This window comes from Grampus griseus (assembly GCF_964374135.1).
Source record: "Grampus griseus genome assembly, chromosome: 16".
Taxonomy (NCBI): Eukaryota; Metazoa; Chordata; class Mammalia; order Artiodactyla; family Delphinidae; genus Grampus; species Grampus griseus.
This window is the reverse complement of record NC_139010.1, coordinates 27,920,543-27,935,580: the sequence shown is the minus strand read 5'-3', so window position 1 is coordinate 27,935,580 and position 15,038 is coordinate 27,920,543. Positions and strand designations below refer to the sequence as shown.

The 15,038-nt window shown below is 38.6% G+C and overlaps 1 protein-coding gene across 4 annotated transcripts in view; it reads right to left on the bottom strand.

Moving 5' to 3' along the window:
• VCL (vinculin) overlaps positions 1-15,038 on the bottom strand; it is a 100,909-nt gene that overhangs the window by 20,036 nt on the left and 65,835 nt on the right. For all 4 annotated transcript variants that reach the window (XM_082673853.1, XM_082673850.1, XM_082673852.1 and 1 more), the window contains 7 exons: positions 12,486-12,576; positions 11,343-11,490; positions 7,945-8,098; positions 6,704-6,879; positions 4,399-4,589; positions 2,976-3,175; positions 974-1,102 (listed from right to left, as the gene is read on the bottom strand). In XM_082673853.1, the coding sequence (XP_082529979.1) occupies positions 974-1,102; positions 2,976-3,175; positions 4,399-4,589; positions 6,704-6,879; positions 7,945-8,098; positions 11,343-11,490; positions 12,486-12,576 (1,089 nt within the window). The remainder of the gene's footprint in view (positions 1-973; positions 1,103-2,975; positions 3,176-4,398; positions 4,590-6,703; positions 6,880-7,944; positions 8,099-11,342; positions 11,491-12,485; positions 12,577-15,038) is intronic.

Below are 15,038 nucleotides of genomic sequence, written 5' to 3'. Positions count from 1 at the left end.
CAAACATAAACAAGGAATACTGGGAATACAACGCAAGAAGATCAATGCAGAGACAGGAGCATGAGGGGGAAGAGAGGCACCACACAAGGTCAGACAAGTAGATGGCGGACCAGATGCAGTGGTGTGACGAAGCTGCTGGTACCAACTCACGCAAGCTCATAAGAGCCAAATGTGCCCATCTCTTCCCGACTCTGCTTACAGTGACTTCACATTGAAACAGCCATCATGGGAATATTTACATCATGGAAATTAACAAACATTACAAATCAGGGCCTTCTTGTTTTTGTTTTGTTTTGTTTTTTCCTGTGTCTACCAGCACATCACTGGCCTTACTGTTCATTGTAAGGACTCTGGCTTCACTCTGGGACAGGGAGGAGTAATCTGAAGGGTTTGAGTAAAAGAATGACATCAAATGATTTAAAAGAATTGCCCTGACTTCTGTCTGGAGAATAAAGTGTCCTAAGGGGACACTAAAGGGAAGGTTATAACTAGAGGGACAGTTATTCTAGTTGTGACTGGAATGCCCCCACTGCTCATTTCTTACTGCCTTGAACATAATGCCTAGGGCTGCATCAGCATCTCACATCATGAGGAAAAGATCAAGAAAATCAGAGAGATGCCAGCTTTCATGGCATCAAGCTGCTGAACCAATGCCAAGGCTACCTAGCTCCATGTTTCTTGTTATGTGATGAAAATAAAACCCACTTGTTTTCATCTCTGACAGTCAGGTCTTCTACTGCTTGCAAGTGAAGACACGTCCTAAAGACATTCCTAAGCGACATACTTGGTGACTGAAAGAAGAAGTGGCAAGGCTTTTCTTCCCTCTTCTACCTTTCCACCCTTCATCCACAATTTCCCAACCACTCCTGACATACACTGCAGTCACATTTTACCTTTACACACACACATACACATACATATACATATACATATGGCTGGCCAACAGAAGAAATGGAAGACCTCAGATACCCACCTCTTCCCTATTGGGTGCATCAGGAGGGGCAGTGGCTGCCACTGCCAACAGCTTGATGGGAGTTGTAGTATCACTGAAAACATCTGACACCTCCTGAGTCATGGCCTCCTGCATCCGGGCTTTCAGATCCTTAAAAACATTGTTTAAAAATGAAAATTTCCAGAAATATCCAAAAAGCACATCTGCCATTGTCCTTCCTTCACTGACACATTCATTCATTCAGTGTTTCATTCAACTTTATCAGCTATGAGTATCAACTGTGTACAAAGCACTGAGCTAGCATGAAACAGGTGTAAGAAGTGAATCCTGCCCACATGACTCACATTTCCCTAGACTGTTCCACCCAAACAAGAAATCTTACTTCCTTTCTTGATGGCCCCTAAGAATAATACTAAGAATCATGGGGTTGAGCCCAAAGAAGACCATGAGATGAGACAGAGTTCCTCAACAATCCCAGTGCTGGAGGGGCCTGACATAATTACAGTAACTGTAAGGACTGTTTGGTGGATGCAGTGGCAAATTTCTAAGCAACTTCTTATATTCAGATGAAAGAAATCAATAATGGAATTTTTCTGGATATTTCAAATAAGTTTCTAGAAAAACTTGATAACCAATATATGAATCCATTTTTTATTTTAACATGGGTCAAAAGCAGAAGATTCTCAGAAGTCATGAAAAAACTCCTTTTCATAATTATCACACTTTGTCCAATCTAAGTTTTATTCTAGATGAATACTCGAAGAAGGATCAATCACCCCCACTGTTTTTCAAGGTGGGTAGCATGCACTGGCTGGTGGTATCTGAAATGAATATAGGTGTTACACAGACAAATGTTTTTATTTTAATAATTGTGTGTTTCTTTTATAGAATATTAGAAAAAATATAACTAACTCAAACTCCTGATTTCAGGATTTTTATAAACTTTTCTTTTAAATAAAGTTTAAAAAAGGAGTCCATTTTAAGAAAAATACTGACTAAATAAAAAAGTATAGGTGATACATGGTAGAGCAAATATGAAAGAGCCCTTGATTGAGTGAAGCTTGAGAAACACAATTTTAATTGCTATCACACACTAGTAAGCTTTTCCTTAATAAGCTCTGGATTTCCTTATATTCTTTTTTTAAAAAATTTATTTATTTATTTAATTTTTGGCTGCATTGGGTCTTCATTGCTGTGCACAGGCTTTCTCTAGTCGTGGCGAGCAGGGGCTACTCTTCATTGCGGTGTGCAGGCTTCTTGTTGCAGTGGCTTCTTTTCTTGCGGAGCTTGGGCTCTAGGCGTATGGGCTTCAGTAGTGGCACGCGGGCTCAGTAGTTGCGGCTCACAGGCTCTAGAGCACAGCCTCAGTAGTTGTGGAGCACGGGCTTAGTTGCTCCACAGCATGTGGGATCTTCCTGGACCAGGGCTCAAACCCGTGTCCCCTGCATTGGCAGGCGGATTCTTAACCACTGTGCCACCAGGGAAGCCCCTCCTTATATTCTTGATCACACCTTTTTCACTTTCCCTAGACTCAAGAAATTATATTTTTTAAAAACTCTCCCTCTTAATTTTTGAATAATAGTAAGCATAGGAAATGTAATGAGGGACTTCCCTGGTGGCGCAGTGGTTAAGAATCCACCTGTCAATGCAGCGGACATGGGTTTGAGCCCTGGTCCAGGAAGAACCCACATGCTGTGGAGCAACTAAGCCCATGCGCCACAACTACTGAGCCTGAGCTCTAGAGCCCGCGAGCCACAACTACTGAGCTCGCGTGCCACAACTACTGAAGCCTGTGCACCACAACTACTGAAGCCCGTGCACCTAGAGCCCAAGCTCCGCAACAAGAGAAGCTACCGCAATGAGAAGCCCGCACACTGCAATGAAGAGCAGCCCCCGCTCGCCACAACTCGAGAAAGCCCGTGCACAACAATAAAGACCCAACGCAGCCAAAAATTAAATAAATAAATTTATTTCTAAAAAAAAGAAAGAAAGAAATGTAATGATATGTGCTCCCAAGTTCTACCTTTAAAGAGTCTTGGAGCTGAGATGCAAGGGCTCTCGCCTGAGGACTCTCCCCTTCCCCTCTGGCAGCCAGGTCAGCCAGCTGGGCCGTCAGCTGGTCCACTCGGTCACACTTTGCAAGAAGATCTTGGCGATAAGGCCCCATCATGACATTTGCCAGACGATGACCTTCGGCCACAAGCCCTCGGATGGCAGCCTGACCTGCACCAAGAGGAAAACACTGAAACTCACATAGACCAGGAGAAGCCAACCACTGTGCCATTCTGGTAAGGATTTCTTTTCTTAATAATACATTTAATGGGGTTAGTGGGGGTTTTTCCCCTAACAAGACAAAAAACTGGGGAAATATAAAAAACGTAAAAAAATATAAATTACCCATAATCCCATCACTTGTAGACTGATATATTTGACCATTTCCTTCCAGTCTTTTTGAATGCATTGCATGCTCCTATACATACATACATTTCTCTTTTACAAAACCGGGATCATACTATACATTAACTTTTACTCCTTGCTTCTTTTTATTTAACGTGAGCATTTTTCTACATCATTAAATATTATTCAAAAATCATGATCTAAACTCTGCAACATTTTATCATATGAACCATAATTGTTAATATTATTAAATATTTACACTATTTACATATTCTCATATGTAACTCCTTAGAAACATCTCTAATTATTTTTAGAATAAATTCCTGTAAGTCAAATTGCTGAGTCAATGAGTATGAACTTTTTTAAAGCTCTTGACATATAATTCCAAATTGCCACTCAGAAAATTTGTACCAATTTATTCCTCCACCAGTAAATTATATGTCTGCCTGATTCCCCCACACTGGGAATCACCAATTAAAAATTTTATCTTTTTCCAATGAATATAGCAAATGAAATAAATAGATCTTTCAGCTTCAACAGGCTTGCTATCATAATACGACCTAAATTCTTATAGATCCATTCCTAAAATCTCTCAAAAATCAAAATTTTAGGTTAGCAATTCTACAGGTGATTGTGTGATACAGGAGCCCTCAAAACTGAAAACAACCTTGGTAGTTAAGTGTCTTTTACTTATTTTCAAAAATTATATTTAACTGTGAACTTAACTAAGGACTGTAATAACAGAAATACAACAGAATGAAAGTATACATAGACTGGAAATAATTAGCTCAAAGTTTCAGCTGCAACCTGAGGAATTTTCTATTTGCCTGCAGCAAAATCATTTATTTATTAATACTTCTTGATTAAATCACAGGAAATTTATTGGCTACATTTGGAGATGGAGTCACACTGTGGAATGACTTACTCACCAGTGGCTAAAGAACCCCTTCTGTACCTAATTACAGATGATACAGGATCTCTATCAACAACTTGCTTATCTTCACTGTAATAAGTTTAATGAGGATTAATAAGTGCAGTGATGATCTTACCAACTCCCCGGTCATCCACTGTGGGATTATCAATCCACCGCTGTGCCTGCTCAATCTTGCCCTCAAGGTGGACAGCTGCTTTGGCAGGTCTGCTGTTGGCCACTGCCTTGTTGGTTTTGGTCTGCAAGTTCTGTAGGGCCGTGGCCACCTGTTTGGCCAATGCTCGGGCCTCTGGGGAATCTCCTTTTCCCCTGCAGAAAAAAAATAGCCATCCTGTCACACAAAGACACTCTTTACATTGAGATGACTTAATTGCTAATACAAATGCTAATGAGATGACAAACTGCTAATGATTATTATTAACTTGGTTTGAAAGGAGAGGGATTTATCTATTTGACCCTTAAATAAGAAATTAATAATATAAATTCTGGTTGTTTTGCCTCGTTAAGACAGTTAAATATGTTGTAGTTAAATATGAGTTTGGTCAGTCTGGCTCAACCAAGCTCAACCATTTGGTAAGCTGAGCTCGATCAGTCATCACTAGGTTAGGTGGCCCCTGAGCCTGCCATCTCAAATCTGACTCATTTTACATCTCAAGTCCACTAGGTCATAGAAAAGTAAACTTCAGGATAATCACATCTGGCTCACCGATAAAAATGCAAATATTAGTCTACCTGACAGAATGACTAATTTAGCTACTATCTTAAAAGTTCCTTTATGATTCTAAACTTTCATACTTTCTCCATTATAAAGCTGGACAAAGAAGATAATTCCTATGGTTCTGATCATAGCTACTCCTGCTGCCAGGAAGTTTTAGATAGATAGATAAATGGATAGATAGATAGATAGATTGATTGATAGATAATAGGAATATGTAATGATGGCATGTGACCAAACTTGGTCTGCTGTTATCACTATTATCATTAATTCTCTCTTCATCATTAAGAAACATTAATGAGTGCCTGCTATGTATATGGACCTGTGTTAGGATCCTGAGAATATAGTTTCCTCCTCTGAGTATTTTTAAATCTAGTAAAAATGTAAAGACTATATTAATTAGCCAATATTAATGAACAGAGACCAAAATTTGTAGACATATATTACTTTACAATTGTCCAATTATACATTTTCCCACCTACATAATTTTATATTTGGGGTATAAAATAGTGACCCCCCAAATGATTGAGCTTGATATAGAATCAAACTTGAGCTATTACTTAAGCTGCTCTCTATCACCACAACCTCCTGCCTAAAGTATACCCACCCTGCTCCCACTCATTCCTATTTCAAGGTCTGAGGCAGAAGTCTGCTTTCTTAGCTAACGTTGGTCTCTTACCCAATATAAGATTTGAAAGGACTCTAAAGTACCTCTGTGGAAAAAGGTTAGGCACTCTCCTGTGGAAGAATAGGGAGTGAAATACACAAGTTAAATGAAAAGTCGAATCTCACAAGATACTTGACTATGGTTATTCCTGGAGAAGTGACTGGAGGACTGAGGTGGGAGAGAAGCAACTCTTACTTTTGCCATTGTACACTTTTTTAATGTTCTTTTTAGCATATGATGCAGTTGTTTTTTTTTTAAGACATAAAAATATCTTTCAAAAGGAGAAAGTGACACTTCTTTTCTATACAATCAAAGTAGATGCTATGAAAGCCTTATCTGTCTCACCGATTTTAAAAAAAAAAAAATCCCCTTAAGAGAAGAACCTGCAGTGAGGATGTTATATTTAAGGATCTTTTATAATTGCTACATAAGAAGTAACACTGCTGGTCAAGGAAGAAACTATCTTCTTATGCCTCCCCATCCCACCCCAACACACACACACACACACAAAGCTTTTCATAGCTAGCCACAAAAGTTATTTTCCTCATATGCCTGGGAAACAGACAAGTCACAAACATGGTGTAGTAGTATGTCCTAGCTTAGAAATTTTAAAAAATGGATCTCAGGGATTTCCCTGGTGGTCCAGTGGCTAAGACTCTGTGCTCCCAATGCAGGGGGTCTGGGTTCAATCCCTGGTCAAGGAACTAGATCCTTCATGCCGCAACTAAGAGTTCACATGCTGCAGCTAAAGATCCCGCATGCCGCAACGAAGACCCGGCACAGCCAAATTAATTAATTAATTAATTAATTAATTAATTAATTTTAAAAATAGATCTCTTAAAAATATTTTTTTAAAAAATAGTTCTTAGTATCCTAAAATTATTAATTTAAAAATATCTGCCCTCACCACGTCACAAAGAATCAATAAGAAGACAATGGAAGAGTATCATATGTGCATTTAACCTATAAATTTCAACTATATATGTGCTTAGGGAGAAAAAGAGAGAGATTAAAGGACAATTTAATTGATTAAATACATACTGTCTTCGTAGATCTGCTAGTTTAGAAGTCAGAGCAGATATTTCTCCAAGAGAACGTAGAATGTCATCTCTCTCTTTAGGATCATCACACAATTCTGCTATTTTCCGAGCTTCAGCCAAAGCCCCTCGAATCTGTTCTTCTCCTTCTGGTCCACCATTTGGATCTGCAAGCCAATTCTACACACACAGAAATAGAAAAGAAGCACACTGTGATCTACTCATGAACCAATTTTACTAAACTTAACAAGGCCATCAGAAATATTTCCAAAGTAATCATAAGGGCTTCCCTGGTGGGGCAGTGGTTGAGAGTCTGCCTGCCAATGCAGGGGACACGGGTTCGTGCCCTGGTCCGGGAGGATCCTACATGCCACAGAACGGCTAGGCCCGTGAGCCATGGCCGCTGAGCCTGCACATCCGGAGCCTGTGCTCCGCAACGGGAGAGGCCACAACAGTGAGAGGCCCGCGTACCACAAAAAAAAAAAAAAAAAAAAAGTAACCATAAGGCATACCAGCAATTGTTTTTATAATGCTGATCCTTATTATTTTACAACAGTTCTTACTCAGGCAAAACCAAATCAATCCTTCAGCTATTTATTTATAGAGATATTAATATTTGCATGTGCGGCATGCAGTATCCTAGTTCCCAGACCAGGGATCGAATCCATGCCCCCTGCAGTGGAAGCTCGGAGTCTTAACCACTGGACCTCCAGGGAAGTCCCCCTTCATCTTTTTAAAAATGATTTTTTTCTTTCTCATTAGGATAAAATATCTTCATGACCTTTAGCTTTGAATTAATCACACCTTATTAATTCTTCAGTTTCTTAAACATTTATGTTTCTTCATGAAATGCTTGAAAATCATTTTATAGTAGAGTAATATCAGAAAGCTTTAACCCTTTTACATTGCTATGACCAAACACAGTTGTGAATTCTGAGATGAATAACAGGTTTAACATACTGTAATCTCCATCAGGAGCTAGGGGAATGGTACTCAGAATGCTTACTTTTAACTAACTGAAGAATTCAAAATTAAGATCGTTATTTCAAAATATGGATAAACATTAGCCTTAAGCCTGTGGTGGTAGGGGACGTGTTAACATTGGCAACTAGTGTGTATCAGTCATCACTTAGAAACACCCATTATCCACCCATAGAAAGTTAGGGGGAGAGGGATACAGGATATTTATGGAACACTTCTCTTTCTCCTTTATTTCCCACCCTTGCTAAAAATCATCATCGCTACCTGAGCAGCATCAATCTTCTTCGCAATGCTCTGCTTTGAGTTGGTCATGGCTTCCAGCTTGCGGGCTGCATTTTCCACTTTTGCCGTGAGCACATCCAGACCCTGAGACACCTGCTGGGCTTTCTGCATGGCCACCGGTGAGGCTCCTTGTCCTCTGCTCAAACAGATAGATGCTGCTGTTGTACTCTCTCAAATTCTTAATGGCAAAATATTACTAAAAGCACAGCATATGTTCTTTTACTAACATGTTTGTCCTTTTCCTTTTCTACTAAATCTGCGATAACACAAGGAAACACAGAGAGAGACAAAGCAAAACACCCAAACCATCTAATTTCTCCTTTGCTCTGAGAAATAATACACAGTAGCTTCAAGGAACTGCATAACCACTTTAAAGACCAGACTTGCACATTTTGATATTGATTTTCCTCTTGGTGGTGATTACATAATCAAACCTAATCTTCAGGAGGGAAATGTGCTTGTGATCTTATTGCTATGGAAGGTTTTGTTACCATAGTACGTATGCTTTAGAAATAAACAGCCCATTAGATTATCTTATTTATGGGCAAGTATACATTGAAAATGTTTCAGGAGGCAGCACACATAGTGCTACTGAAAGCACACCACACTGGGACCAAGTAGATGTCTGTTCAAATCCTGGCTTCTGCTACCTGAGGAACCTTGGGTACAATGTTTAACTTCCTTGGGCTTCAGTTTTCTAACTTAGAAAATGAGGGGTAGGTAGGTAATAATACTGGCCCTGCTTATCAAACAGAGTGGCATCAAGCAAAAAGAAATACTTGAAAATACTTTGGCAATAAAGCAATACACATGTGACTATTGTTATTACAGAGTTGTCATTATCATAACCTAATGGTAATCTTAAATATCTACCTTCCACTCCTATGCAACCTATAAGTATCAAAACCAGATAGTACTGAGGGAAAAGGGCACACAAGGACAAGAAACCATTATTTCTCATCATGTTCCTAAAGAACTAATTTCACTATTTTCCTCTCTCAGAAGTGGTATGCTGCTACTACAAAAAAATGATGTGAGTTAGTAGAAATTTGTTTTCCCTTTGTTAGAGACTTCCCAGGTCATAGCAAAGTAAGATTTGCCATCTTTTTATACTCATATTTTTGAATCCACCCAGCCTGGTAAACTCAATGATAGGGGTGGCAACTTTATCATTTGGTTGAATGGAATGGCTGATCATCATAACCTGAGTTTCTGATTTTAGGATAGACTACAAAACATCTTTGCTTCCCTTAATAATAGTATGGATGTGTCATTCATCTACCTATCCTCTTTTTAAATTTATATGTTTTTCATGTATACCAATATTTGAGGTAGTGAACTCAATAATATTTACTACCAGGTATATATATATACCTTTTACTTGTACTTGACACCTCCCTTTTACATGGCAGAGGAGTCTAAGACTTTTGGAAATATACTTTTTATGTTTTAATTTGCTTTTTTCCTTCAAATCTACTAATTCATTATGAGGAACGTTGTTTGTGTAAGAGCCCAACTGTGAAAAAGTAAAAATATTTATGGGTTGCATAATTTTTCATTCAAAATAAAAAGTTTGAGTACCATGGAGGGGAAAATATATACTTACAACCCTAGAAACTCTAGGTGACTGAATAGAAGAATACCAAAGAGGAAATTGTTACTGAGTTTCAGCCACTAAGCTGTTAGAAAGCTAGGCATATTTAAGAAAGGATAACAAGGAGACAGCTTTGTAATCTTTCATTGTGAAAGGCTATCGCAGACTCCAGTGTGAAGCAGGCCCACTGAGGCTCCTCACTGTTCCAACCTTTTCTCTTTACAGATTTATGGTCGGTCCTGTACAGCAACTACCTCGTTCTCTTGCTCAGATTCATCTTTCTCTAAATACATACAACTGTGTATTTGAGAATTCCAACTGAAAACTGTCTACCACACTGTGAAAAGGCTGCAGACAAAAGAGCCAGCAGTGAGAAATTAGAAGAGCCAAGAATCTTGTCAAACTGCATTGGCATTTCTCCAAATGGGAACAGAACTTCTTTTTTGTCCTTTCTGTAAAGTTCTTGGCATGCTCATGGCAGAGGAGACTGCTTCACAGCAAGAGAAAAGGCCCACTGCACTCAATGAGATCACATTTATTTATGCTGTTCCTTCTTCCCTTTAAGGTAAAGGCTCTTAACCTGAAGCCCGTGGAGCTTCCAGGGCTACAGTGAATCCATGAACCTCTGGAAATTACATATAGTATTGTATGGGCATGTTTATATGTAACTTTTTAGGTAGAGATTAATGGCTTTCATCAAATTATAAAAATGACCTTGGTCCAAGAAAGGTCAGGAACCACTCCTTTAAGAACTATATTCTTGGGCTTCCCTGGTGGCGCAGTGGTTGGGAGTCCACCTGCCGATGCAGGGGACATGGGTTCGTGCCCCGGTCTGGGAGGATCCCACATGCTGCGGAGCGGCTGTGCCCATGAGCCATGGCCGCTGGGCCTGCGTGTCGGGAGCCTGTGCTCCGCAGCGGGAGAGGCCACAACAGTGAGAGGCCCGCGTACTGCAAAAAAAAAAAAACTATATTCTTAAGTCCATTATGTTAATACATTTGAGGCTAGGTGTAATGGTGTGCAACACGTCAAGGCGTGTTCCTGAAGCCTTAGTTTGTAGGGAGACCTTATACTGTATCCCAATTATCTTAAGACGTTTCATGACAATCTTGAAGCAAAATTAAATTTCATTTATACTAGTGTGTCATCATACCGCAATTTTTCACAATGTCCGTACTATAAAATTCCATAAAGATGAGAATCTTTTAGAACTTCATTAACTATATGTATGAGTTCCAAACAAACCTATATTATACTGAGTTTTCTTAATAGCAAACTATACATATTTAATTTGGGGGAATGGGGGTGGATCCTAAAAGCCAAGACTTGAGGTGGGTAAGAGAGAGGTAAAAGAATTATAAAACCAAATGAATAATGATGAAATAGAAACTCAAAAGAGCCTAGAAATGACCAACGTAGAGGATAATCTATTTAACTGATTTTTAAAATGACATGTGAAATAATTCCAACGTTTTCACTCTTTATGTTTTTTTTCTATCCAGCCTTCATAAAAGATATCTATGCACCTTATTTTTCATAAGCCTATGGCTAGAAACTAAAAAAACAGATTTCAACTTTACGATAAGGCATCTACATATTTTAAAAGTTCAACAAAAGGAAAATTCACTCCAATCTCAAAAGAATTAGTAGAATATAATATCTACATTATCTATTAGCCAAAGAGAATTCAGTAAAATTCACAGAAACTTGCTTTCTGAATCACTCCATCAGGAGCGAGATCCCAACTGTTACCACTACTGCTCTGGTGAGAGCAGAGGAACTTTACCTGGCTCGGAGGTCAGCCACTTGATCAGTCATCTGCCCTAGCATTTTGCAGGTTCCCAGGATCTCCCTGCGTTCTTTGCCCGCACAGAGTTCACCAACTTTTCCAGCTTCATCTAAGATCTGCCTGATGGCCTGTTCACCAGCATCACCTAAAACAAAGAGATTTTCAAGGGTGTTCCCTGGTGGCCTAGTGGTTAGGATTCCAGGCTTTTACTACCATGGCCTGGGTTCGATCCCTGGTCGGGGACCTGAGATTCCTCAAGCCAGGTGGCGCAGCCAAAAAAAAAAAAGAGAGAGAGAGAGAGAGAGAGAGAGAGAGCTGTTCAATATCTACATTGTTGATCCATTAATTATTTAGAAAGGTTGCTTTACAAGTCATTTCATTCATGAAGGAATGGATGATTTTAAATGACAAGTGAATAGAAGGCAATACATCTGATAGCTAACAGCCAAGCACTGCCCTTACAACCATAGGGTGAGGTTTTAACCACAGAGACTGCTCAAAAAGATCCTTGGAACCATACCCATCTGGAGATAATAAGCAGTTTCTGGTAAGCATGTGAATGATGAAAGTAGGCTCTAACAATTCAATAGTACTCAACGCCTCTAAACTCCATTAGGCTTTTCACATTCATTCAAATATTAATCTAAAACTGAATAAATATTAGATTAGAAAATCCATAATGCCTAGCTCAATAACCTTTTTGGGTCTTATCTTTATACAAGTCAACTTTGCTTCCCAATTCTTGTTAGCATCATCATTTCATCTGCTTAATTAAGTACTCTGTTGACGTAAATGGAAATCTGCCCAACGGAAACTAGAAAAGAAGAGCTTTCATTCAAAATAATTACCTTTCTGATTCAGGGAAGGGGTGAACCAATAATTTGGCAAAGAATGCCCAGTTCACTTTGCTTTATTCCTCTGTGATGAGAGGTAGTCTATGCCCTTCATCCTTTTAAGGACCAGTAATACTTCAATTAGTCAAAACTATCAGAGAATGGAGTATGCCCCTAAATGTTGCAGTCGTTATCTCAGGATTATGAGATTACGAAATGATTTTTCTTTTTTTTTTCTTTTTCTTTTGTTTGCCTGGTTTTTAGCTTTTTGCTGTTATCTATCAGAAAAGTAGAACCAGAGGGTTACCTGGGGAGGCACTGGGGTCACGGAGCCAACCTTTAGCCTGGTTCAGTTTGGAGTCTATGGAGGCCAACGCTCTCTTCATCGCTTCAGTGTCCTTTTGAAGAAAAATACCACAAGTATTTTCTTTGCAAAAACTAAGATACCATGATACAAAGTAAGACAGAGAAGTTACACCATTAACATACAATAGCTACGGTAGTCCTACAACAGCCTTAAAAATATTCTCATCACACCATAACGCTTATTTCTGTCAAAATGCAGCATCTTGCATGCAAATCTTCAGTTAATTCTGTTTCCTAGTCTCCCTATTGCTAAACTGTGAAAACTGGTAAAACTGCTCAAGCCAAAAGATGTTCAATGTCTTCAGCTGGAAAAAGTCCTCTTGTCACATGCCTCATTATCAGCCTTTCCACTAGTCAACAATCATCTACTGCAGCCCTGCCAAAGCTCTCCCTGCTTCAGGGAAGCCTCATTAGCATGTGGCACCACAAACCACAGTTCTTCTACATCTTGTTTTGAAATATACACACACTGCTTGATGTTTCACTACGTTTAATCTGAAAAACCTGGAATTACTGGCTGGCAGAAAGCTGAAAATTTTAATCTAGCAATTCAGTTTTAATTCCACAAGTAAACCACCAAATGTAATACAAGAAAGAAGTGTCTTTCGGGCCTTTCCTGCCACTCCTCATCCTTAGTTCCCTTACCGTCCCTAATCTGGAAGAAGAGGCAGGATAAAATAAGTGGGTCTCAATTTATTGTTTAAAATCAGGATTCATAATGACTTGCATAAAACTAGCATAAAATCTCCCAGGATATAGCATGAGAAGTCCAAACAACAGACTAATCACTTTTAAAATATACATATGTTTTAATACAGTTTTTTAAGTAAATAGATATACAGAAAACAATATAACAAATATGCACGTACCCATCCTCACAACTGACAGACTGGCCATCTCTTAAGTCTATTTAACACCTTAAAAGACAGCCTCTCTCCCTTTTGCTTAGGGAACTGGATCTTACAGAGCCCATCCATCAAAGCACAGAGTTAACCTCTGAAACTCTAGGCAACGCCTTAAATCCCTACCTTTTTTCAATTTCCAGTCCTGCAAACCGGGGTTCTTCAAGGTGTGATGCCACCAGTTTTCCACATGGGGGCACTAGGAGCATCCCCACGTCCAATTCAAACAAAACCCAGCAGCAGCACCAATAAGCGTTGGGAGCACTCATAATTAGGCTTAAGGTCAGCAGCCTGACACCAGCTTTTCCAAAGTACCTATTCAAATTACAGGACTCTCAGCTTTGGACTCCCTCTTTCCCCATCTAAACAGATACAGATTTGGCTATCTAAGGCTCTAAATAACAAATTCTCAGCCATGGCAACTGAAAAGAAGTGAACTAAATTACTGAAAAAATGGAAATAAAATATTTTTATTATCAAGTTATATGAAATTATGATAGCCATCTATCAATAAAAGGCAGTCATAAGAGGATCTATTTCAAAATCCATCTGTCATTAGTACTGTAAGTAGACAAGTGGCATTTTTTAAGTGCTTTGATTCTCAAATGGTTTAAATATTTGCTCTTCCTTCATCTAGTTCAAATTAATCTGTACAGCAAACCTTGTCTTCAAAAGTCAACTTTAGCTTAATTCCAAATTAGCAAGGCCCAAATCAATATCTTTTTAAAGAGAGTCACTGGCAACACCCAACCTCAGAGAGTCGGATAGCCTTTAAGGTCTAATACCAGTTATAGGACTTTGTCTAGATACAGATTTAAAAAAAAATTCATGATCTCTCACCTAGGAAGTATTGTGCACATTCTGAAGAAGAGGAATTATAGCCATGGAAAAATACTTAATTTAAAATCTATTAATAACCATTTCTCTAATACACTTATATTTTCAGTGAAAAAAAAACAATAGATACTTATAACATTTCAAAAATCTCAATTCAAGGGGAAACAAAGATCAGAAATTTTTCAGTGTCTATTCTAGCATTAAAGGCTACCAGTTAGGAAACTAATCTTAATTGAGCACTTCCTACATGTTAGGTTCTATTTTAGGCATTTTTTCCCTCATTGCTTCATTGAACTTCAATTTTTAATGTAATTTAATTTTATAAATTAAGGGGCTCAGTCATAGAAACACAGTTTGATCTCAAACCTCATTATTTTCTATTAGATGAAATTCAAGAATTTTTTTCTTTTACCAAAGAGAGTTGCCAAAGATTCCACTAACCTTTTACAGTTGTCAGCAAATCTTTTGCCTTGCCAATTCTGGCTTGGTTAATACTGCCCAGAAAATTAGCTCTATAAATCAAATTCATAATCCTCACTAACCTAAATAACTGCTTTTATTCTCCACTGCCCCAAAATGATTTGAAACACAATAGAAAAACTAGTTTTGCTTTATTCAGTATCCTCAAAAGTAACTGCTTTTTTCTCCCTAATAAAGCGTGGTCACCATGCTTCAAGGAAAGAATCTGATTCTCAGGATGTGACTAATTTAGTCCTGAGTATGAGATGTGAGAATATCAAGAATTTAACATTAAG